The sequence below is a fragment of the Morus notabilis genome, unplaced genomic scaffold (assembly GCF_000414095.1).
Source record: "Morus notabilis unplaced genomic scaffold, ASM41409v2 Scaffold15, whole genome shotgun sequence".
Classification (NCBI taxonomy): domain Eukaryota; kingdom Viridiplantae; phylum Streptophyta; class Magnoliopsida; order Rosales; family Moraceae; genus Morus; species Morus notabilis.
In genome coordinates, this window is record NW_010367234.1 from 173,381 (window position 1) to 198,648 (window position 25,268).

The 25,268-nt window shown below is 35.1% G+C and overlaps 2 protein-coding genes across 3 annotated transcripts; one reads left to right on the plus strand and one right to left on the minus strand.

The window, feature by feature from the left end:
• The first annotated feature begins 10,878 nt into the window (after nucleotides 1–10,878).
• LOC21405602 lies at nucleotides 10,879–20,194 on the plus strand. 2 transcript variants are annotated; one of them, XM_024174799.1, is made up of 12 exons: nucleotides 10,879–11,326; nucleotides 11,584–11,622; nucleotides 12,148–12,266; nucleotides 14,639–14,712; nucleotides 14,815–15,167; nucleotides 15,938–16,006; nucleotides 16,247–16,329; nucleotides 17,896–18,240; nucleotides 18,327–18,433; nucleotides 18,644–18,801; nucleotides 18,897–19,093; nucleotides 19,656–20,194. In XM_024174799.1, the coding sequence occupies exons 1-12, from the start codon at nucleotides 11,021–11,023 to the stop codon at nucleotides 19,918–19,920; spliced, it is 2,115 nt and encodes a 704-aa protein (XP_024030567.1). In that variant the 5' UTR covers nucleotides 10,879–11,020; the 3' UTR covers nucleotides 19,921–20,194. The 2 variants fall into 2 exon arrangements, with proteins under 2 accessions (XP_024030567.1, XP_024030568.1); XM_024174800.1 differs by lacking the exon at nucleotides 19,656–20,194 and having other exon boundaries at nucleotides 18,644–18,793; nucleotides 18,897–19,041.
• A 1,480-nt stretch (nucleotides 20,195–21,674) lies between these two features.
• Nucleotides 21,675–24,645, minus strand: LOC21405603 (disease resistance protein RPM1). The gene has a single exon (XM_010112095.2). The coding sequence runs from the start codon at nucleotides 24,542–24,544 to the stop codon at nucleotides 21,695–21,697; it is 2,850 nt and encodes a 949-aa protein (XP_010110397.1). The 5' UTR covers nucleotides 24,545–24,645; the 3' UTR covers nucleotides 21,675–21,694.
• Nucleotides 24,646–25,268: the final 623 nt, after the last annotated feature.

Consider the following 25,268-nt stretch of genomic DNA (forward strand, 5'->3'; position numbering starts at 1 on the left):
ATCGTCTATAGACCTCTCTGATACCAATTGATGGTTCCCGAATCGAATTCAGGTGCGGAAGCGTGGCGGGGAGGCGGATCGTGTATAACAAAAATTTCAGAAAAACTTTTGAGATACTCTATAGATTATATTAATTTATGCACGAATAAATTAATCGCATTAATTTACATCAAGAACTCAATCCAGAAAAATACCTGGAAGCCGACTCGGATGATAACTTGAATTCTTTGACCACGAACAGTCCTTACTCCAAGTTTGTGTTCAGAATACCAAAGTCTTCCACGTCAATTCCTTGATTCCACGTAGACGTGTGTGTGGGCACACGTGAGACAAAACAGGTTTCTTAAACACTCGAATTTCCACAAACACCAACGCATGCACGATGTGGAATTTTTGGAGAAAAATATTTTTGCTCTTTTTTTTTTTTTGAGAAATTCGGCCACACTGTTTTTAGGGCTGAATGATGTTTCAAAAATTGTGTCCACAATTTTCTATCATTCTCATATTTAAAGAGTAGAAGTCAAACTTCTAAACAGAATCAAATCTCCTATCTCCAATTTTGAATTTTGAACAAAACAAACCCTTCCCCTTATCTCCAAGGTGGCCAGCCAGACCACTAGGGGTTTTCCCTGTGTGTGGCACCAATAGCTTATAGGGAAGGAAGAGATTTTATTCTTTATCCAGTAGTCCAATTTTAATTTAGATTCAAATTCGAATTTAAGTTAAACTTAAATTAATTTGAATTCTAAATTGAACAACTTATCAAATAAGTTTAATGGATAAATCTAGATGTGTTTAAATTCAAATTTAAATAATCACATTATTTAAATAATAATTAATTCTCAATTAATTATTTTTTGAGTATTTAATTTTAGAATTCCGCAATTCTAAAATTCCCATTTTGCCCTTTGTGTCTGGTAGAATTACAAGGACGACGCGAGGACTTATGGACCTATAATCCCGAGCTCCAATAAAATTAATAATTAATTAAACACTTTAATTAATTAATTAATTCTATTAATTCCAATAGTTACTCCACTATAAACTTGGAATTGAACTCTCGAAATTATAGACATTAATTACTTCTAAACTGCGAAGTGTCCATTTGATATAGTCATTACATATAGATCAATCCTCCATAAATAATTCATAATTAGAGTCAGGTAGAATCCGTTAACCTCTCTAATTATATCTGCATCATTGAGTACCATTGATTCTCTAATGGATAGTGATTCATAAAACACATTCATGAACCAGAGCGCTCTTACTAATCCAAGTACCGAATCAACACTCAAGATAATTATTTATCTACTTCTTTCTCATGAATGAATGGATTCCATCTCGTATAATAACATTCCCAGCTATCTATTTCATTATGTCTTCAAAATACAAGGAATAGGATTCAGGGTCTCGGAATCCGTACCAAGTAAATCAAAAGACATAAATCCATAAATAGGAGTTTGTTAAGAACTCAGGAATAAGATCATCCTATATATGACCATCGGTAGACTCAATTAGAATTTCTATGCTTAACGGAAATTATTAGAAATTCATATTGTGTCTGTGTCCTTGTTCCACATAATCATATTATGTGAAATACACTCATTCAATATCTCGTCATATTAACAGTGCGGATAACACCGTTCCATTCTAAATGGGAATGACATGTATTAATAATGTTCTAATTAAAGATTCCAAACTTTAATTAAATTCATCATGAACAATGTTTTTGATTATTATCCTTAAACATTATCCTCTCGTATATAACACTTATATACTATGTTTAAGGTTACATAAACAATCACGGAATTTTCACTTGATATTCATAAAATATTCATAAATATATACACATAAAATGATGAATAAACTCTTTTATTAATTAAGTAATAAATATCCTATTGCATCTCATGCTTCTAGGACACTATTCCCAACAGTGGACGTAATACCGGTGGCACTGGTGGGCATAGAAGAGAGGCAAGCGGTAGTGCTAGTGCAAGTGTTGCAAGTTCTAAGAAGAAATGCAATCGCACCTCAACAGTTTGGGAGCACTTCAACACATTCGATGAGGTCGACAATAACGGTAACATTAAATACATAGCTCAATGTAAATATTGTGGTGATAAATTACAAGGCAACACTATTCACGACACTACACACTTAAGAAGACACTCTGAAAAGTGTCTTCAAAAGTAAGGAGGCGGAGCTGATCTCCGTCAAACACAATTATCGTTTGACTGCCAAACAGGCGGTCTAAGCACGTGGAAATATGATCCCCAAGTTGATCGTATGGAAATGGCACAATTAATAGTCACATTAGATCAACCACTTAGTTTTACTGAACAAGGAAATTGACAGCGTTATATTAAAATTGTACATAATCGTAATGCACAATTTTTTTCTAGAACTACTCTTAGGAAAGATGCATTAAAATTATATAAACAAGAAAAGGAAGCATTAATCAACCTTCTACACTGTACTAGTAGTTGCGTTGCGTTAACGTCGGATATTTGGTCCGCCATTGCCAACAAAGATTATTTAGCTGTAACTGGGCATTATTATAAAGGTTTTAATTTAGATAAGAGAATCTTAGGTTTTAAATGTGTTATAGGATCACATACTGCCAATTTAATATATAACATAATTTTATCTGTCATTGATGAATATAGTTTAAGAGATAGAATAATGGTCATAACATTAGATAATGCAACTGCAAATACTAAAGCAATAGAACTTTTTGAAAATGATTTAAGTTTATTCGGTAATAATGATATATTTCACCAACGTTGTGCATGTTATATATTTATTTAATAGTAAAATCTGGTTTAAAATCAATGTCATGTCATGTTAAAAGAATTAGAGATAACATTACTTAGATTCAAGGTAGTAATCAAAGAATACAAGATTGGTTTAGATTTCTACAAGCATGTAATCAAAATCCTAGAGCATTAGCCTTAGATATGCCTATAAGATAGAACTCCACTTATATAATGCTTGAACAATGCATCTCCTTATAAAGATGCTATAACAAATTATGTTAGTGCAAAATTAAGACCATGATTTATAGATGAAACTGATTGGCAACTTGCCGAACTCTTGTTTAACTTTTTAGGTAGATTTCACGAAGTTACCTTAAAGCTTAGTGGAACTTATTACCCAACGTCACCATTAGCGTTAGGAGAACTTTTAAGAATGTCTATTTTATTACCCAATGATTACACTCTTTTTTCCTTACCAAGTTTTTATCCCAATTGGGTTTTTCTTGGTAAGGTTTTTAACGAGGCAATCATGAATTACAAATTTAAAAATCAATAAAGAAATAATTTTTTTATATAGTTCGTGTGGTTATTTCAAATTTCAAATTGTAATATATATATATATATAATATATAAAAATAATATAAAAAATATTAAAATTTTTGGGCAATTTGGTCGGGCAACGGGCAGCCCGACCGGGCACGGGCAACCTTTGCCCGAAGCCCGTCCAAGGGGAAATTCGGGTCGGGTCGGGCAACCTGAATTTTCGGACAGTTCAGGCTCGGTAATCGGGTAACAATTCAGACTTTTTCGGTGGTTGCGGGCGGCCCGTCTAAAGTTTCAGCACTACTCAACTCTCACGTTCCCTAATATTTCCCTAGACATCATTCTTCAGCCTAAAGTGGTACTTCAAAGGTGGTATTAGACTTTTGAGTTAGTGGTCCGCCTATTAGTTTTTAAATACCAATATAACTATTCATATTCACTAATCAAGTTTTACTGTCAATTAAACAGATAGCTTGGGGTTATTGTGTTTTGTCCTTAATCTAATTAAATTTTATGGGGGAAAGCTTTTAAATCTCGAATTATGGAAAAAAAAACCCACCAAATTAAAATTTAATGGTGATAATTGTCCATAGTAGTAACTTCGTTTAATATTTAATGGTAGAAAAATACTAAAGGGTACCACCGGTGTTAAGCACCACCATCTAATAGAAGGTAGGCTCAACCTGTAGACTCCACACTGCAAGACCCAAATTCAATTAGATAGCGATGCTTAACACTATTGATGCCCTATAACATTGCTCTTAATAGTAAATGTTGTGCACATGACCTATCTCTTTCAAGTAACTACAAAATAGCCTTCAAAGCCTATCAATATCAAGATTCATAATAAAGAATGATTAGTAAAATTCTAATGCAGTCACAATTGTTGATCACATTAATGCTTTAATATTGATTATTTTAGAGAAAATTTCAAGTTTTAACTTTTTTTTTCAACTCTATCATTTATGCTATTATACAAAATTTTAATGTCATTATATTATTTTTTTTGCATTGATCATGTTTTTTTTTTCATTTTTTCCATTTTCACTATCTTTCTCTCTCACATCATTCTTTCCTTCTTTCCCCCTTTCTCTCATCTCCCTCTCTCTGAGCGTGACAAACTTCGCCTCTGATGTTCGCTATCGCCGTGGCTGGAGAAGGATCAATTCCATCGTGCACTACATCTGTGACGACCCTGCTTAGTGGCCGTCACTATAGCTTAATTTTAACTTGTACTTACTGAAATTTTCTTAGAATTTACGAAACATTTTTTTTTAAAGTCTTATAGTAACATGTACTATGAATTACTTTCTTGATCAAAATATTTAAACCTTAATATATATGTTTCTCAAAGCATGTAGATATATCAATATGTATATACTTACTCCGTAAGTCTTGCTTACTAACAGTCATAATCCACAAAACCATTTAACATATAGTTTTAGAATCATAACTAGCAAAACTACTTGTAACGTAAAATTGATTGCGGAAATATTTGCGAGCGGTATCCATTTCCCGATCTCCACATCGTTCGTCCATCCGCTGTCAGTCCATCATGTATTATACGCATGTTGCTTACCTATAGTATAAATATTCTATGATGAGCTTTCGCTCAGCAAGTAGGAACTATCTCTCATAAAATAACTGTAAGTTCACATGAATAAATATGCATTAGCTAATTATGCTTAATTATGATATCTTATCATAGTCTTATTATCTTATCTTATCTTTCTTATTGATGAGCATGAGTGCTCATACCACTTACGTGCAATCATCAGGATGTGAGGATTTGCAAGGTCCCCCATGACACTGTGATTATAACTGAACTGAATGTCTCCCTCTCAGGGGACATTATTATTTTTTTTTCTTTTCCCTTGGGAGCCTGAGTCACCTCCCTCTCAGAGGCTGGTATGGCACTCAACTGAGATTATTCTTATAAGTTCTTCTTGACTTATTAAGGTGTATGCAATATGACATATCATAGCATACTATAACATGAAATGTACTCAAACACATATAATTCATGTGAAATTCTTAGGTGTATGCAGTATGACCTAGCATAGTATACATAACTTTAAATGTACTCAAACACATATAATTCATGTGTACTGTTTATTTTAAAATTTTATTTATATTGTAGGCGAGATTCATACTTACCTGATTTTACAGAGCTGAAATTCTCTTTTCGCCAAACAACCTACTTTCTTACTTGCTTACTTTTGAAAATGAACACATATTGAGAGTGTGAGATTAACTGTCATTTGCTATTCTACTTTAGCAGCTTATGAAGGAAATCTAACCCTTTCCTTAAAGCATGTATCCCTATCCTTTAATGAAGGATAATTAACTATAAGGATCAATTTATTAAATCCTAAAAATCTTATTTTCTTTAATTGCTCTTATCCTCTACTTGCCTAGATTGAAAATCAATTACTCAATCTAGTAACTTATTCTCCAAAATCTACTTCATTGGACTTATAATGATATTAAGGCCCAATTCGGCCTAGAAATTTATTCGTGGCATTCTAACTCTTAGGCCGTTGCAAACTTTAACTTCAAACGGGGTCTCTTGAATTAATGTGGGCATTGGACCCACACCTAATTTTCAAAATTCTAAGGATCTAACGTATTGGGCTCGTAGGTGCTCATCGGGAGGATTTGCTCGATAAACCATTAAGTTCTTAAAAGAAAGCATTTTTCTTGAAAACTTTCTTTATGAATACTTTCCTTAAAACGAGGTTTAATACTATAGTATTTTACTGAAATCACATCTCGGGTTCTTTGATAACTTTTTGTTAAAAACCAACACTGTGTTAGTTTTGTTTTGTTAAAACCGTGTAGTTTATGAAATCTGTGTTTTACTACATCTTAGAGTTAGATTTCAAAATTTTGTTCTTCGCGATAATTCTTCGTCTCGTCGAGATCTAAAATTGTCATTTTTGGTGAAAGTTGAAATTCAGCCTCTAAATGCCTCGTTTGGCTGAAAATAGTGGCTACTATTTTTTTTAGTTTACCTAGAATACTGCAGCATTTTAAAAAATGCTGTAGCATTCTTTTTTAAAATGCTGTAGAAATACTGTAACAATTCTTTTTAAAATGCTGTAGCAATTCTCTTTTTTTCTAAAACTGTGTTGGACAGTCTGAACCGTTTTTAAAAAATGTCTTTAAACTTGCTTTTAGAGTTAAAATTGAGTTTTGTTACAATCACAGAAAATGTCCAAAACATCGAGAACCATAAGTTTTAATTTAGAAATGCTGAAAAATCTCGCTTTAGGGTCCTCAATTTCACATTCAAAGTAACCGGAAAATTTTTTCCTCCAACCCTAAATAAGCTTAAACCAAACATAAGCATATCACATAATACTAATCAAATTAACCTCAAAATACACAAAACTAACATAAAACTCACACACTCTTATTACAACTTATTTCCTCAAGAACCACAAATTACATCCTTGATTTCCAACTAAATTTTGGGTAGGAAAATATAGGAGAGAGGTTTAGAATATATACCCTTGAAGAAGATCCTTGGTTAGGCTCCTCCTAGAATACTTGATCACCTTCTTCTTCCTCTAAGGTTTGTTAATGGCTTGGAACTAGAAGAGTATAAGAAAATTTGAGAAGAATATTTCTACATCTCAAACTTTACTAGAACATAAGAAAGAGAGGGTTTAGAGTTTATACCCTTGTAGAGATGCTTGACTAGACTCCTCTTAGAACCCTTTGATCTTATTCTTCTTCTTCTATTATTTGCTAGTGGCTTAAGGTTAGGAGAGTGAGAGAAATTTTTTGAGAGGAAATGGTGTAGTGTGGCCGGTTTTGGTGTGTGGAAAAGGGGAGGAAATGTGTAAAATGGCTGACCTAAGGCTTGCACTAATGGTCTAACATTTATAGGCTTTACTTGATCTCTTCTTAGTTCTTAATTAAGCCTATTAAGCTAGCTTAATTAGCTGAATTTTTAGGTTAATTCCCCTTGCTTTGGCTGGCCGGTTGTGTGCTTCAAGAGGGAAGTGAAGTAAGCATCCTTGTCAAATAGTTGATTTGACTCAATCTCATCATGAAATCCTCTAGCACACTCCACTAGCCAAAATTTAGCTACAATTCCCTAAGCTTGGCCGGCCAAGTGGAGAGAAAGAGGGAAAAATATAACCTACCCCTTGTACCTTTGGCCACTCTCTTAAGTTTCCCCTTAAAATTGTTCAAAATTATATTGGCTGTAATTTTCTCATGTATATATATATTGGATGCTAATTCGTACTGTGCTTGGAGATTCTTGGAATTAAGATTCTCAAACTGTATCTGTACTGAAAATTCTTCCGCCTTAAAGTACGACGAGAATTTAATCGATCGAATTTACTTGATCGCAAAGCATGAACTTAACATGAAATCTGCTACAGAATTTAGGAATAAAAATGTTAATTCCGTAACTCCTTCAGTCACAAAATATAACATAATATATATTTTTTTTCTAGGAAAAATCCTCGACTTAAATACATAAATTGCATTATTTAAATTATGGAATTTTCTCGGTCATTACAACATCCAGTACATCTCTGTTAGCAAGTGCTTGGATTTTGATAAAGATTCGTTGCGATATGAGGTTCTCGTTTCTCCAGCAAGTTGTGACGGCTATGGGCACATATTGACTCGTCTTTGCTCTCTGAGTCATTTTGTGCCGACGGTGCACACCACCACCCATCGAAAGTGAAATCCGATGAAGGCACAACGACATTCTGATGACGGTGGTTCGGTGAGATTCGATCGTAGAAGTCGGTTCCGTTTACTTCATCTCGTCACTCTGAGTCCGTAAAGACCAAAATCACATCGACTAGAGTCGAACGATGGAGATATTACGATCGAGATTTAAAGTGCTTTCGAACGCAACTCATTTAGAGCTTTCTAATGATCTAGGAGGTGTCAAAAATGGATGCCGGAAGCTCGTTGGATGGTGTTGGTCGTGCACAGATATGGGGGTGGGGGGGTGTGTGTGTGTGTGCGCGTGTGTGTGTGTGAGAGAGAGAGAGAGAGAGAGAGAGAGAGAGAGAGAGAGAGAGAGAGAGAGAGAATTCTTTAAAAAAGGAAAAAAAATGTTGAGAAATAAATAAGCTGAAGGATATAGAAAATAACCTACAAGTTATGAAAAATAACCTACAGGATATGAAACATAATCTATAGGATATGAAAAATAAACTACCAAAAAAAATGAAAAATAAACTACAAGATATGAAAAAATCTACAAGATATGAAAACTAACATGCATAATATTTTTTAATGACATAGGATACATGTACTAACAGTTGCAGAAATAAGATTGTGTTACTTTATTGATAATATTTTTGAAAATTCTCCATTGTTTTAATCCAAGTTGAAACCTAATTACTTAAAACATAGGCTCTACGTTTTCTTTTTACTAGTACCACGTAGGCTCCTCACCCCATGACATCGCTCTGACGTGGGCTTCATTACCTCCCCCACCCCTCACCATCGCCAACACGAACCCTCATCATCCCTCCCTAACACAAATGCCAACTAACTTTTCTTTGCATCACATACCCTAAATAAGAGCATTAAATGATCAAAGACAATAAAGTTCTAGCTACCACGTTAACGGATAACTCTTTTAAAAGCCGACTGCTAAAAAAAAATGTTAGACATATGAAGGAGGTCGACTAGTATAAAAGGATACAAAAGACAATATGAAGCCAACCATACCTACAATTGTAGATGAAAAAGCTTCTGAAAGCATTTACGAAGTCAAGGCTACGCAAGAGATGAGATTCGCGAGATTTGCTTAAAGATTTGCTATTTGTAATCAAATATATGAAATTTAAATAAGCAAATCATCATGATTGATTGTAATCTCTATCTTTTAGGAAACTATCCTAAAAGATAAGAGAAATAACTCAAATTCAAATAGGAAAAGTTTATGGGCAGTGACTTAAGTTATAAATAAAAGATTATGAGTCAGAAAATTCCTAAGTCACATTCTGAGCATAGTGTGTGTTCTCTTCTAAAGTAGTGAATTTCCTCTCCTCCCCATAGTGGACGTAGCTTTCAAACTGAGAGTGAACTACTATAATTTTTGTGTGTTCTTTCTATTTAATTACTTTTAATTGTGTTTTTGTTCATTTAATTCGCGTTAACCGTAAAAAAATTTATTATCATTCTGTTGATAAAATTTCACCGTCAACAAAGAATATAAATTTTAGAGACTCAAAAAATAGATATGTGAAAAAAGGTATTTTTTGAGCTTTCTTTAGTAAATAGGGGAAATTTTGTAAAACTAGAAAATGACTGTTTATTAATGATAAACTATGATAAATCGATTTAGCACTCATTGATTTTGTGGTGTTAAGTAGTTTATCACTAAATGATCAATAACGATAAGTGATTAACTAATTTCAATTGATAACTCACCAATATATGATTGATAAACCATTAGTAAATTAATGGTAAATTGGTTTATCAATGATAGACCATGATATGTTAGCGATTGATCACTATAAAAAAAAATGTTTGCAAAAGAAAAAAGTCGGTCATTTGCCTAAAAAACTTTGACCATTAATTTAAAGGGAAAAAAAGAATTACCGATAGTTTTTTATTTTTCAACTGCCAGATATGTATTAAAATATGTCTGTTATGTATATTTTTTTAATTATATGTAATTTTAATCAGATTTAATAGTTAAAAATTAAAACTACTGGTAGAGTGGGCTATCTGTAAAACTCTAAAAGGAGTCCTCAAAATTAGCCATCTACCTAATTTTTCCTTTCAAAAAATTAATTTTAAGATCATATTGATTTTTCTGCTTTTGTTTTCTTGTGGGCCATGTGCACGATGACATTTTCATCAAAATTTTAATGGAGAATTACGGTTTCTACCGCATTGCTTACTATTAAAATTGTCTGAATAAAATCGATATCACATATCAAGTTTTGTTATTGATCCGTATTTTGTACCATTTTGTATATAAATTAAGCTTAAATCACTCCATAAAAAATAGTGTGTTTAAATACCAACCCTGAGAAGTTATATTCATCCAGCAAATCTTAGTTTGAGTTCTGCAAGGAAGAAAAAAAAAACTTAAGAGATGTTTAGTTCATGAATTATAACCATGAGATTAAAACTATTTTTAATTTATGTGTGTTTTTTATGAGAGAAAATATTATAACGAACTACGAACTATGATTCGAATTAGGAGACGAATCTCCCAACCAAACAACCCTAATTTCAAAAGTTTTTTCCACATAAAATTAGACGAGACCGAATGGCTATTGCTTTGGTTACTAAGGGTGTTAGTTTGTTGCATTTAAACTCATAATTTTAATTCTGTTATAATATTTTTTTAAAAAAATTAAAATTAAAATATAAAAATTACAAATTATAAATTTAAAGCATGAACTAAATGAGTATTCACTACTTACAACACTATTATTTTTACTTATAGATTGCTACGATGTCGCAGCGCCCTTATACGTAATTGACAACACATACAAAATTAATTGAATCAATACCATATTAGCTTGCCATATTATAGTCACTCCCTTCACTTTAATTTAAAATTGAAGGAACACACAAAGTACCGTTTCTGCTACAGAGAGAGAGAGAGAGGGGCAGAGAGGGGGAGAGAGAGAGAGAGAGAGAGAGAGAGAGAGAGAGAGAGGAGAAGCAACGCAACGCAAGTGAATGAATGAAAGCAAGGAAGGAAAGGAAAGGAAGCAATGAACGAAGAAGAAGAAGAATGGGACCCTGATTTCCTTGACCAACTCATCCATGTTGAAGAGCTCGCCCTCTCCTCTTCCTCTTCCACCGCCTTCCCTAACCCAAACCCAAACCCAAACCCCCCTTCTCATTCTGACTCCCTTCTCCCTCCTCCGCCGACTAACCACCAACACCACCAACCGCCGCCTCTCCCGCCCGTCACCTACTCCCCCCCTCGCGAGCTCTCTAAGCGCCCGCCCCCCTCTTTCACTCCCGCTTCTTCCGCCGCCCTCGATCACAAAGACCTTGAGATTCAGCGCTTGCAGGTTAGGGTTTTGATTGTCCAGTTTTCTGTTCAGATAATCTTCTGTTTGGTTTTGTCGAAAAATGATACCATTTGGAAGTCCATGATTTTGCTATGTGTTCAAAGAAACGATCTTTTTCTTTGTTTGTTCGAATGTATATCTTAAACGTAAAGTTTAAACTTTGGGCCAACCTTTTTCTCGAAATTCGCCAGTATATGAATTTATTTTTAGGATGAAATGTCTGGAATTTGATCGAGTTTGATAAACTCTAAATGCAGAGGGAGCTCGGATGCGTGTCGAAGCAGCTTTCGAATTTGGTATGTTCGATTTTGTTTGCGTTATTTCTTAAAATGTTTAAAATTTGTTGCGAATTCCCTGGGTTATATTGCTGGGGAATATTTACAAACTTATTCATGTTCTTGGGGTTGCTTTGCTGTTCAATGAATGATAGTGTTTTCTGGGGATTTTTATCAGCATCTTATCCCCCTTCAGGCTTCATTGTTCGTTTGTTACGTTGTTACATGATCAAATTGCTTCATCATGTTCATAATACTTATTGATCATCACTAAATTCCGTGAAAGACTATAATGACCATAGTAGATTTATCGCACCTATCTACTTTCTTCATGTATTTATTTTTAATTCGTAGTTTGGGTTGCTTATGCAAATATTATGCGTAGTGTTATAGTTTATTTCTTTAGTAACATTATTCTGATTCTCAGTCCATTGAATTTGATATTCTTTTTTTTTAATTATTATTTTGCCATAATGACTTGAATGAATGAATGATTGATCTGCAGTATTATTTTAAAGACTTTTTAGTTAATTGGTTTGCTTTCAGAAACAAGAGTGCTCTGAACTAAGAAAGGAGAGAAACAAGAAAGATGGACAACTTAATAACACATCTTCCACAAACGAAGAAAAAGATACAGGTCTTTGCTATCCAAAATGCACAAATTCGTGAGTATAAAGTTTCTATCTTTATGTTTTTCATAACATATTTATGTTTCGCCTTACAGTGAATGTTTGAACTTGAAATGCTTCTTTCTCTAACCACTTTCAAGGCCATGTTGAGAGGTTTATATGCTGAAGGTTTGTTAGTCAAAATGAATGAACGGTTTCGTATCTAGGTTGTGGTTCTTGACTTCTTGTTGTTGTTGTTGTATTTTTTTTTTTATTAACATTGTCGCACTCGTCCTTGAACGTGAACAGTATCTAAGTGGATTAATTTTACCTTGCCATAGTGTATATGATAATACTCACATATACTCGAATGTATATGATAATACTCACATCCCCCACCAGAGCACTGGCAATTATTTCTTGTTTACTTAGACATTAATCATTAGGTAAACAAATTGGAAGAATGTCAAACTTTTCTTAATTAAGGGGCTAGGGGGCTATGAAATATACACAACATAAGAAGGCAAAGAAAAAAAAAGGAAAAGAACATCACATGCGCACGTACTTAATCTTGCATTCACACATACACAGTGGAGGGCTGTAAGTCGTCAGAACTTTCCAGCGGAGGAACCCTTTTTCAAATTACTCGGCCAATAATGGCTTCTAAAGGTTAAGATACAATAGAATCTCAGAGCAAAACTAACACTTTGCAGACTAGTATCCAATTACATAGGTACATTGATTAGGTAACATACTTTCAGTGAATCATATACTAAGTTTTGTGTGAAGTGGGAGTTCTTCTTGAAACCAGAAAATGATTATTACCTTCTAATTTCTATAGAAGTTTGATGTCACGAAAGGTTGTTTTGATTAATTGAGAACTCTGACTCATAATAGTGTATGTAGCTAGACAGTTTTGCATGTTAGTTGCTTTGTTGCTGAAGATAGGTTAGGGTCCATTAGTTCCCAAAATTGATGAGTGATTCAACGCGCCGTAATTTCTCAAATATTTAGTGCTCTGCCTACCAAATTGTGCAAGGCTTTTGGTCGTGTTACTGTTCCATTATTTTTTTTTCCTGAATTGTTACTGTTCCATTATTTTGAAAGTGAATTGTTGAACTTAAAAGCTCTTTGTAAGACCTGTTAGTGGAAACTAAAAAGGAGACAGAATCCATTAGTTCCCAAAATTGAAGAGTGATTCAACTCGTCATAATTTCCCAAATATTTAGTCTCTGCCTACCAAATTGTGCAAGGCTTTTGGTCGTGTTACTGTTCCATTATTATTATTTTTTTCTGAATCGTTACTGTTCCATTATTTGAAAGTGAATTGTTGAACTTAAAAGCTCTTTGTAAGACCTGTTAGTAGAAACTAAAAAGGAGACAGAATTTCACTCGCGTTATTTTCGAATAATTGAAAAAAAAAATCATAGAACGACTATCGAAATGCATTATAGTATCTAGGTTTTGTGATTTTTGTTTCCCTACCACCCTGTTCATTAACTTGGGATTCAGTGAATTTCAATTTAAATTCCCAGAGAAAAGGATTAAGTTCTAGTAGAATTGAATTTTAGGATTCCATTAAGGTGTTTTCTAAACTATCAGGATTTATTTTCTTGAAACACGTCAGGAATTGAGGCCCCGTTCATTTCGCTGATTCGAGTTTAGAATTCGAGTTTTGCTACAGTAAAAAGCTCTCAGAAACAATCACATCTAACTTTTTTGCTACAGTAAAAAGCACTCACATAAAATCACATCTCAACTCGAATTAAAAACTCGAATCAGCGAACTAAATGGGCCCTGAGTTTTAGTTGAAATTCAATTCCACTTTTAATAAACCAAGTAATTGGAATAAAAAGTATAGTTACAATTACAAAAATACCTTTGTGCAGAGGAAATAGTTAAATTAAGTTGACGTATATTTGGTAAAGAAGATAGTTACTCCATATTCTTCAGCAAAAGGAATTTACATCTGTTGGTTAGAGGTGGGAATTAAGTTCTCCTTGATCCAATAACCACCCACTTCATTTGATTCCTCATAACAAAAGTAATAAAGTTAAAAATCAGAAACTGAATTCCCTTTTCAAATTTCCAATAGTAATACACTGAAGGTGTAAATCATCACCTGATCTGCTGACCTAATTTTTCACATTGAACAAGAGGCCTTCTTTATGCTAAGAGATACAAGTGAAGTTCTTTAGATGAAAATGGTTATTTCACGCAGACACTTCTGCCTACTTTGAGGGCATTTGTTTGGTTTTTTGGTCCGTCTTAACATAATGCTGTTTATTTAAAGAAGTAAGAAACTTGAGCAGGTTGTGGGCTGTTTACATCGCCATAGCCATCGGTTTCATTCTATTGTTATTATTTTTTTGTTTATCTTTGTGTTATAGAAGAAAGAAAAATCTGAATAACGAATAATAATGGGACAGGGATAGAGAATACGAAGCTCTTGGTGTGGGCCATCCTGGGATTTCTCGACAATCTCCGAATGTTGTATCCTCAAGTAAGAGGGATATCTTTTAATTGATATTTATGAGGACTTAGTTATATTATTCTCTCTTTTCCTGCTATTTTTTAAACTTGTTTGCTTTTATCTTGTAATTAGCTACATCAAGCTGTAGAGCCATCAGAGTTCAAGCAGATGTTGCTGGGGTTTGTGCCGAAGTATTCTTAAATGATGATCTGCCAACTCATCAGGATCTCTCCAAGAAGTTGCTAGACATTTGGGGTTTGCCAAAAATCCCAACATTGGGAAGGAATCTAATTTCTAATCTACTTGTGGCTTGCCAAACAGATCTGCATGTTCTGTTTGGGTTTATGGATATGAATTTTTCTGTCAAATTAAGAATGGACTCTCTAGTATGTGAGAGCTCTGCTTCAGTTTCACAGTACCATTTGCAATCATGTCATACATTGGAAGCTACAAAAGTGTCGCATTTCTATTCCGTGTTGACAAAGGTACTGCAGACTGTAAGATGTGCATATTTATATTTATATAATCTACTTGCCTTAGATGAGTTCTAAAACACATGATTATGTGCATAACTGCATGTATAGTTCAACACGACACATTTATATTTATAATAATGTATATCCCTCAGATGAGTTCTAAAACAAACATTGTAGACCATTTTCCTGGTCACAATGGAATTGTTATAATTTGCATCTTTGCTACCACGGTTTTTTGATACATGATTTGTTACTTGTATTTGGGGCGAAGAAGGGAGGGGGTGAAACAGGAAGCAGGGTGAGGTTTCCTAATCTCCAGGTTTTGCCATTTGCATATGTAACTTTAGTACTTACCTCATGGTGTTATTACATAGATCTTAAAACTTTTAATACGTTTTATAACATATGCATGTATAACTATTACTAACTTATAAGCAAAACTTCCTAAAGTGGAGGGAATGGGAAAAAAGAAAAGAATCCATATGGTGTTCTGGATATGCTCTCTAAACCCTAACTTTAGTACTTAGCTCATGGTGTTATTACATAGATCTTAAAACTTTTAATACGTTTTATCACATATGCATGTATATCTATTACTAACTTATAAGCAAAACTTCCTAAAGTGGGGGGAATGGGAAAAAAGAAAAGAATCCATATGGTGTTCTGGATATGCTCTCTATGTAGTTAAAATGATACTATTGTTTTGTATTATTTTTATTTTACTCGATATAGATTTTTATTTGGGTGCTTATCATACCTCATCACGTCTCTCTCTGCAGATCAATACTGGAATGGCACAACTGGAGGCTTTGTTGAAACCGTTGCTGGATCTTTGTAGTGTTGAAAATGTAAGTTAGGGAATTCACTTTTCACAATTTTCACCAACTGAAATGAATCTGAATCTCCTGAAAATTCCTTTATGTCCATAATTGTGCATGTATATCAAATATTCAATTGTCGATATTTTTATATCATTTATTGATTTATGTTTTCATATGGATAATTAAATATCTGTTGTCTTCTGTTTTCTTCTTGTAGTTTATTTGACTTTTGCCGACCGCAATTCAATTAGTTTGTTTATGTCACAGGTTGTCATTGTTCATAGATCTCTTCATATACTGCATATATTTCTGCAGCACCTGTTGAGTTTCGAAAGAAAATCTGGAGAAAGGTATTGCTCTCTTGATCGCATATTATGTGGGCTTAGTTATTTACTTTGAATAGACTTATTTAAGAGTTTATAAAATTTAGAGTAATAATTAATGAGGTTTGAAACAGACAGCAGGAAGGAGCTCCTAACCAAAATGATTTTGCATAAATAGAAAGCAACTCTAAACGTAGAAAACTTGAACTCAGACCTAATTGTAGTAGATTACTGGAAGACAATTGAAAGGATTTGTGTTAGTGCAGTATGTTAGTATAATTTCCTGTAGATAATTTTTTGTTTGTTTCATGAAAGATGTTACCATCATCTTAGTTTTATCATTTTTTTGAAATGTATTCCTTCTATCGATAGTCGGTTGCTTAGACTTCTTTTGGGTTTAAACTTTCATGAACAGCAGTTTAGCCTTGTGTCTTTTTCAATGATTAGTTCCGGAAGTCCACTGTGGTGGTTCATCTGTGAATAATGTATTTATGGTATACCTGGTAATTCAGAGTTAGGGAAATCCTCGGCTGTTTTTGCTCGTGGTTTTTGAGCCTTTTCTTGTTAATGAAAGATGTTCTTCATAAAAATAAAATCCCTAAATCAGAATGTTTTAACTTAGTAGTAGATTGGGAATTAGTGGGCTAGATATGATGTTCAGGCTATGAGTTGAAGCTTCGTAATTTGGATCTATCTAAAATTTTGGGGATTTAAACAGAGAATTGGCGATCACTTGTTAATCAAGGAAGAGCGGGAACTTATATCTTTAGGGTGATTGTGCGGATAGGTGGGTCCTGTGGTACCCCAATGACAGAGTGGCCTTTATCAGCTTTGGATGTAAGATTTTTTTTGGCATTCAAACTGTACTTGTATTTAGCTATAGGGTCTTTGTCTTGATGGTAGAATGGTGGTTTCTTGCATTGACAATATCATTAACTTCTAGCAACAATAATGGAAACGGTTGTGGGTGCATTTTTTGTACTGCTTGTGACAATGGAAATAATTCCAACTCTTGACATTTTGAGTTCTTTGCCTTACCCAGTCTCCGTTGCGGATCCTTGTATGATAGTCTTTTGAATAGAGTAGCTATTATCTCTTCAGGCTAATATTGTGTTTTTGGTAGCTCATGCTTCATGATGCTGTGCTTTTAACCTTCTTGCTGGTAAGATAAAGTTCGATCTCTCAAAAAAGAAAAGAAAAATGATAGTAGAACTAGGATCTCTTATTGAATTGAACGTGAATGATCTGTACAGTAGCAGTACTTCGAGGGACTGCTAGACCTCCCCTTGGTTGGCTAATCTACCAAGACTTCCAAAAAGACAACTCAGAATTTTCCTACCTCCTAACTTTTTCCACTCTCTATTTATTCACCCCCTCCCCTTCATAACTGACTACTAATCTTTAGAACCAATTGTAATTAACTGTTTCTCACAGGCTAACGCTCTAACCACCTCTAACCGACTAACAAACAATTACACTTACACTTTCTTATTCTTCCTAACAAACACCTGCCTTATTAAAGGCTTATTCTTATCACTTGCATGTTCATGTGCTTATGAGCTTTGATTTGATCTTCCAGTGCAATCTGCTCAGGGAAAATATCATGATTGAGGGACTTTGCTCTGGGAACGGCGTTCTAAATCCTTGTGGATCTGGAGCTTCTACAGGGATGGACACGTTTTCTGTCAGCAAGCACAGGACATCCTTCACTGGCTGTGTGCCCTTTAGTACTAAATTACTTGATGCTGAAACTTCAATCGAGAAGGAACCATGGTATCCTGGTTTTGCAATTTCAGTTTCTCGGATAGACTGGCTGTCACTTTTCGAATTAGTGCTTCAAATTGCCATGAGAAAAACAGAAGAAATTGTAAGGGTAGAAGCTGTGTCTATTATGAACATTATTCTAATAAGAAGTAATGCTTATACAGAGAGAGAGAAGTAAGTGCAACATTTTTTTTTTTCCCGATTTAGTGTTTTAGCATAAGAATTCCTTTTAATTTTTAATGAAGCATCAATGCAAACAGGTTTGGCAATGCCCAGGTGTTTGGAAGTATCTCTCAATTGCTCAAAAAGGAAGCTGGCTTGCAAGTGCAGAAACACTCGATTCAGCTGCTCTATCTTCTATTAAATTGTATTTACATTCACTTGTTTTAGCTGTTCTGATTTCTTATTGGTGGCCTACTTGTGCACAATGCCCGTGTCTTGTTCTTTGCCATTATGACCGACTACTATCCAGCATATCTTGTTTTGTTTACGTACTACTACGGTTGGAAGTTTGTTCTTGGGCATTCTCTTGTGATTGTACTGGATTATGACAGCTTGTGATTTTTGTCATTTGAAGGTCCAAAACTATTGTTCACGTTCTGCTCTGGTTGTATGGAGGGAGGATCTGCCGGTTTCATGAATGACACCACAGAAGAAACTTCAGCTTTTCACAAGTTCACTTTAACCCTTCAGAGCTTGGCAGATTGTATATCTTGCGCTGGAAATGGTATAGAGGTAGAACACCTTTTATAGATATATTTTTTATTTTATTTATTTATTTATTTATTTTGTGGAAGCAACAACCCTTACGAGATTCCTGTACTTTTCAGGAGTTGAAGCTTCGAAGGAATGCAATTGTTTTGTTGGCTTTCTTGGCTTCATCTGGAGAATCTGGCTTTGATATTCTTGTTAGTCATAAGCTACCTAAAGATGCAAACTTTCTTATGCTAATTTTGCAAGTATTGGTGTCCGAGATGGATATAGAAGCAACTGCTATTGCGAACTCCCCAGAAGTATTTAAAGAGAGGTAATTCTTGTGTAATATCGCATATTCTTTAATGTCCATGCACATGTTTTGTAGTCCGACTTACTTAGTGTGTTTACCCAATCTCTCTCTCTCTCTCTCTCTCACACACACACACACACACACACACACACACACACACACACACACACACACACACTTTGTTTCCGAAATGGGAATTCACTTATGCCCCCTCTGTTTTTTGATACTTTTCTTCTTTAACATGTTTTTGGTTTACTGGTTTGATTCAAGCACCATTTCAATAAAAAATTTCATCATATTGTTTGCACTTTCGAACTGGTGCTTTTGTGCAGTCAGAAACCTCTTATAAAGTTGGATTTTTTTTTTTTTTGAGTGATTATGTATGGTTAGATTTAGACCTACGCTTTTTGGTTGCAATATACAAAGTTCAGGGATAACTCATAACACTACTGAAAATGAATAATTGGCTTCTTCATTTCTTTTGTTTTTTGATGATATTATCTAAATATTACTCTCTCTCTCTCTCTCTCTCTCTCTCTTCCACTAGATGCTTATGTATTTATATTGTAACGTTGTTTTGTAGGACCTTGCTAATGCGAGAGGCTCTGATACTTCTAAATAGACTTGTATCAAACCCTGCATATTCTGCTACCGCCTTGCAATTGTTGACAAAAAGCAGAGATATGGCTAGCTTGGCCATTGATATTGCAAACCGGTTGTCGAGAAAAGATCAAACAAATGACCAGTTTGATGGCATGGTTAAGCTGATAAGGAAGTCTGAAATTGTCGACTTAGCTCGAGTTTTTAAAAAACGGGTTTTCACATATATGGGAGATTACATGTCATAGAACATCTTGTGTTGACCCGAGAACTTTGTAAATTTTGATTTATAGTTGATTTTAGTCTTTAAAATAGCCATTGGAGACTGCAGAATTAGGGCTTTTTTGTTTGGACGGGTAGCTCTAGTTGATTTTGATGCGCTGCTAATAGGCGCCTTTGAGCTATTAAAATTTTGAGAGGCTATAAACGTTTTACATAAATGGTCTTGAGAGTACGCAGATTAATTCCTGATTAATGTCATTGTACTTTTTTATATAAAAAAGTTTACTTGTGTAAATTATATTGGAGAAATTATTTCATTTCCGTGATTTGTTTTCTTTTATGATACATTAGGGTGAAATTCATTCGGTGTTAATACGTTATGTAAATGAAACAATTATGTACTGTATAAATATCAGAGAGGATCCTGGCATCAGGAAGGTTGGGTGGGATGGGGTTTGAGTCTTTGAGAGGGAGGATGTGGGTTCGACCGTGTTGTATTAAAATTAAAAAAAAAAAATATATATATATATATATATATAAATAAATAGTAGAGAGGGCGCAACCAAAAACAAATAAAGTTGACCAGCTTGCAGTATGTAGCTGTTAAGAGTTATCGTATGATGGATAAAAAGGCCAGTGAATGCCATAACTTCTCATCTTGGCTCTCAATTATACATAATAACTAATAATAATACCTAAAAAAAAATTGGAGAATTTATTTAAGAGTTTGAATTTTTACTATAAATATTTTTTTGTTAGTGTAATTATTTGATTAAAAAATTATAAATCAAGAGTAAATAGTAAAAATTTTGACCCATACACTTTTAAAGAGTATTTGTTAAGATTACCTATTATACCTCTGAGAATATAGACAAATTCCCTTTTTTGAGTGCTGACAAACTTAATAAATAGGAATCTTAAGATCTTAGAAGTTCTAAAATGTCCTTGTTGACATAAATATTGGTTAAAATTTAGCAAGGCTACAAGTGAGTTTGTAGTTTATTTCAAAGGAAAAAAAAAAATACCATGAGCTTAGGATTGGTTTTTGCCTGCCTCGGGACTTGATCTCTCAACTTTCTTTAATGGCTAGCTATTTCCTTTTTGTGGCGTGTTTCCTTCCCACTTCTTGGTTTAGTTTCTCTTGGGTTTTCCTGTTGTTGTGCCTTTTTTTGCTTTGTATCAAAGAAATCTTATTTATCAAAAAAAAAAAAAAAAAAAAAATTGGATTGGTTTTCCCTTTCCTTATTACTTATATTATGCGGGTCCATGCTTTCTCTTGCAAGTGAATATATAAATAGTGGAAAAAGGAAACATTCCTCATTTTAACAAATAAACGTGCCATTAATGCTCAATGGTAAAAGGGAAGAGAACACCACTGAAAAATACAATAGAATCGTTCACACTGGAAAAGAGCACAAATGATGGAACTCAGATTGTACCATCATTGGCAAAGTTTGCTTTTGAACTTGTAAAATTAATTTACAAATTACAGACCAGCTGTTTAGAGTGTCAGAAAAAACAAGCGATTTTTGTACAATAACAATTCTAGTATTACAAATTACCTGAACCAAATCAAAGCTGTTATACATGTAATTCCTTTTTTAAGTATTCACAAAAATATTTTTTGAATATGCATCAGAACTATGTACTTAGCATTTACAATACAATGAGCCAGAAACTTTACAGTGATAAGAGTCACGAGTCTTTATAGATTTACTGATATGATTACAAGTATATACATGTAATTTACAAATATCACAAATTCACAATGAGCTAGAGAATTCCCACCTGTAAGAAAAGTTATTTCCACCGAGTATGAAGTTCATGGGTCTTTATGACTGTGCTGGGCAGGGGACAATTCTCACCATCACTCAAACTCTCCAAGGAGTATACTTTCCATTCTCCTTCTCTCCAGTACGTTGAATACACTTCTGGGATGTGAGCCACTCTCCAATACTCGCTATCTTTCACATTGGGCCGAAGAGTGTTGAATAATTCTGCAGGAATATTGGAAAGCTCGAGCAATTTAAGCTTGGTTAGATGCTCAATGCCAGAGGGAACCTTCTCCAAAAACCGACATCGTCGGATACTTAGATCTTCAAGAAGCGTCATTGCTCCTGGCTCCACTTGTATGCACTTGAGCTCATCAAACTCATCTAGACCCAAAATCTTCAGCTTTTTAAACCCGCCAGCTCGGAAGCACAATCTGTGTCCATTGAATACCTGGCATAGTACAAGATGAAGAAGGTTGGGGAGATACTGAAGGTATACCAGTGGATCATCCTTTAACCTGCTCCATTTGAAAGACAACTTGACAAGGCTATGAAGTGAGGGAATCCAGTGAGGTAACATTTCCAAACGTCCTCTCATGTAAAGCCGTTGAAGCAATACCGGAGGAGTTGAAAGGTGTTGCAAATCTATGATCTCATTCTCTTCAAATGAAGCTATAGACAATGCGCGTAGATTGGTCATCTTCCCGATAGACGAACAAAGAACTTTCCCGTCTTCTCTTCTCAGCTTTACAATGCCTAGCCTTCTCAATTGATTTAGATTCCCCAGTTCCTTCACCATGTTGCCACTGCCTTGATTTACCTCAATGAAGCAGAGCTTTTGTAGGGATTGCAGAACTCCTATATTTGCCATAACTCTAAAACCGGATCTAGAATCGAACAGTTCATAAGACACGAATTTACTTCTATATAGCAGGAGATGGCGCAGTCGTTTGAGCTTCAGTATCTCAACAGGTAGTTCAGTGACTAGAGAATGCTTCAGATCTAAAGTCTCTAAGTTCTGAAGCTTCCCAATAAATCTTGGGACTATTTTCACTTTGGTATCCCTTAAGCTCAAGTACTTCAGGTAATATAAGTTGACAACTTCAACAGGAAATTTCTTTAAATGGGAATTTTGGAGATCTAACACTGAAAGTAGCCGAAAACCACCGGGAAATGATGTATGCAGGCGTAATTTCTCAGTCACTTCAAACATGAAGAGAGAGCGTAGTTGGGATACTGACCTATTTGGCAGCAGATGTTGCAACGTGTAGTGTACCGACAGGCGTCGAGCTCTATCAGACCACTGCACATTTTGTCCTTTCACAACCATCACTAAGTTCTGATCTCTTGATTTTGAAATGATGATCTCCCGGAGAAGGTCGTGGATACGAAATGTTTTGACCCTTCCATCGCTTGTGGTTGTTGCAACTTGCATCAAGCTTCTGTTCAAGAGGTCATTGAGATAGTCATCTGCTACTTCTTCCACTACTTTACCTTCTTTTGCTTCGATGAATCCCTCCGCGATCCACAGGCGGATTAACCTCATATGTTCAATGAGATGATCCTCGGGAAAGATGCTCAGGTACAAGAAACATGACTTGAGATAATAGGGTAGATCATTGAAACTAAGAGAAAGAACCTTTTTCAAATCCTTGAGCTTGTCATTGCCATCGATCTCTGCCCCAAGACTACGAGCAACCATATCCCATTCGTCAATCCTCCGCGTATCTTTTGTAGCCAGAACACCACTGATAGCAACTATTGCAAGAGGCAATCCTTCACATCTTTTCAAAATGTATTTACATATTTCCTCCAAGTGAGGAGGACATGGATTGCCTTGGAATGTCTTCCTGCAAAGAAGGTCCCAAGAGTCTGATGGGGGCAAAGGCTCCAAATTATATGTCTTGCCTTCCGACTCTATGCAAGCGGTGGTGGCTACATCGGTGTTACGTGTGGTGAGCACAACTCTGCTGCCAAAGCTGTTATTAGGCAGAGCATATTGCACGGCACGCCAGGCATGCAAGTGCCACACATCATCCAAAACAATTAAATACCTTTGTCTCTGCAGCAGCTTCTTAATTGTTGTCTTCAGTCGATTGTTGTTCATGTTGCCAACTTCTGGTGGCACTCTTCTTTTTATTGCTTTGTAGAGCTGTTCAACCATGTCCTTGAGGAGGTCTTCAATTTCGAAAGATTGGGAAACGGTGATCCATGCTCGTACTTTAAAATTCTTTTTCACTTCTGCATCGTCATAGACTTGCTTTGCCAAGGTGGTCTTCCCCATCCCTCCTTGTCCAGCCAGAGAAACAACTTCGCGCCCCAAACCACCCTCGATCAGCCACCCAACAAGCTGCTTCTTGCGCCCGTCGATTCCCACCAAATCTGATTTGTCCAAGAGAAGGGCATCGTCACGATGATCCTCCCAAGTGTTGAAAGCACCGGCTGAGCCCAAACCTTGTTCCACTCTGCTGAACTTATGACGAAGTCTCTTGTGGACCTCGCTGATTGTTCTAAGCCTCAAGTTAACACTCTTCAATTCTGCCGCAATCCGATAACAAGCTTTTGCATTCTTTATGCAGCAGGCAAATCTACAGAGAGAGCCGTAGAACCCAGTTCCATGGTTATGTCTTTGGAGAAGTGTGTACTCCGCAAGAAGATCCTCGGTCTCATGCGCAATATCTCTGACTTGCTTAACCCAGACGCTGAGCTCTTCATCACTCTCCTGCAACGCATCTGCAATTCGCAAGAATGCCCTCATCCGTTCAAGCTCCCATCTTAAACACACAACTTCTTCCCGAACTCCTCTTAACAGATTGACCTCATTGTCAAAAAGGGCCGCCAACTTTTCGATAAGAAAGTTTACTGGACTCTCCGCCATGTGAAAATGTCAAAAAGGGCTGCCAACTTTTCGATCAGAAAGTTTACCGGACTCTCCACCATGGAATTTCTCTCACTTTCACACTTTGGCTTGTGTCTCTAAATTTGAAGAGAGACATTGGGTGTTGACTGACTCTGTAAGCTCAAAATCTGCAGTTATATAGTAGTGATCAGTTTTACTTGTGGCTTAAGTAACAAGGCTTAAGAAGCAACAACGACTACATATATATATATATATATATATTTTTTTTTTCCAAAAGAATAATGGCAAAAGTCTAGGTAATTATGTTTGCGTGAGATTTTTAACTGAGGCATAACGTCGAACACTTGGCAGACAAACTGATAAAAGGGACTACAAAGTCAAACTTATTTTGACTTTAGACATAAAATAGCTTTTTCCCGGTAACTTCTTCCTCCTTTATGCCGACAGGAGTTATTTGATTAAAATTTCAAGAGTAAAATACAGTGGAAAAGAAATATTGAATTTGAATTTGAATATGGGTAGTGATATCACAGACAACATGTTTTTGACTATAGAAGGCTGAAATAGTTGATCTTATCGTAAAGATAGAAACGTTATCTGGGAAAGAAGATGGTGATCTTGAACAAGCCATTAATAGATAGAAATCGTCATGGCTTGCATCACAAAACCTATTGAGAAGCAACTGGAGAAACCATAGTGAATAATTTTATATTGCGTGAAAGCAGAGACACAAAGAACAAGA

Coding starts and splice junctions, on each gene's coding strand:
- LOC21405602 (XM_024174799.1), top strand. CDS start 11,021: ATGAACGAAGAAGAAGAAGAATGGGACCCTGATTTCCTTGACCAACTC. Junction 18,802..18,896: donor GCGCTGGAAATGGTATAGAG/GTAGAACACCTT, acceptor TGTACTTTTCAG/GAGTTGAAGCTTCGAAGGAA. Junction 19,094..19,655: donor CCAGAAGTATTTAAAGAGAG/GTAATTCTTGTG, acceptor GTTGTTTTGTAG/GACCTTGCTAATGCGAGAGG.
- LOC21405603 (XM_010112095.2), bottom strand. CDS start 24,544: ATGGCGGAGAGTCCAGTAAACTTTCTTATCGAAAAGTTGGCGGCCCTT.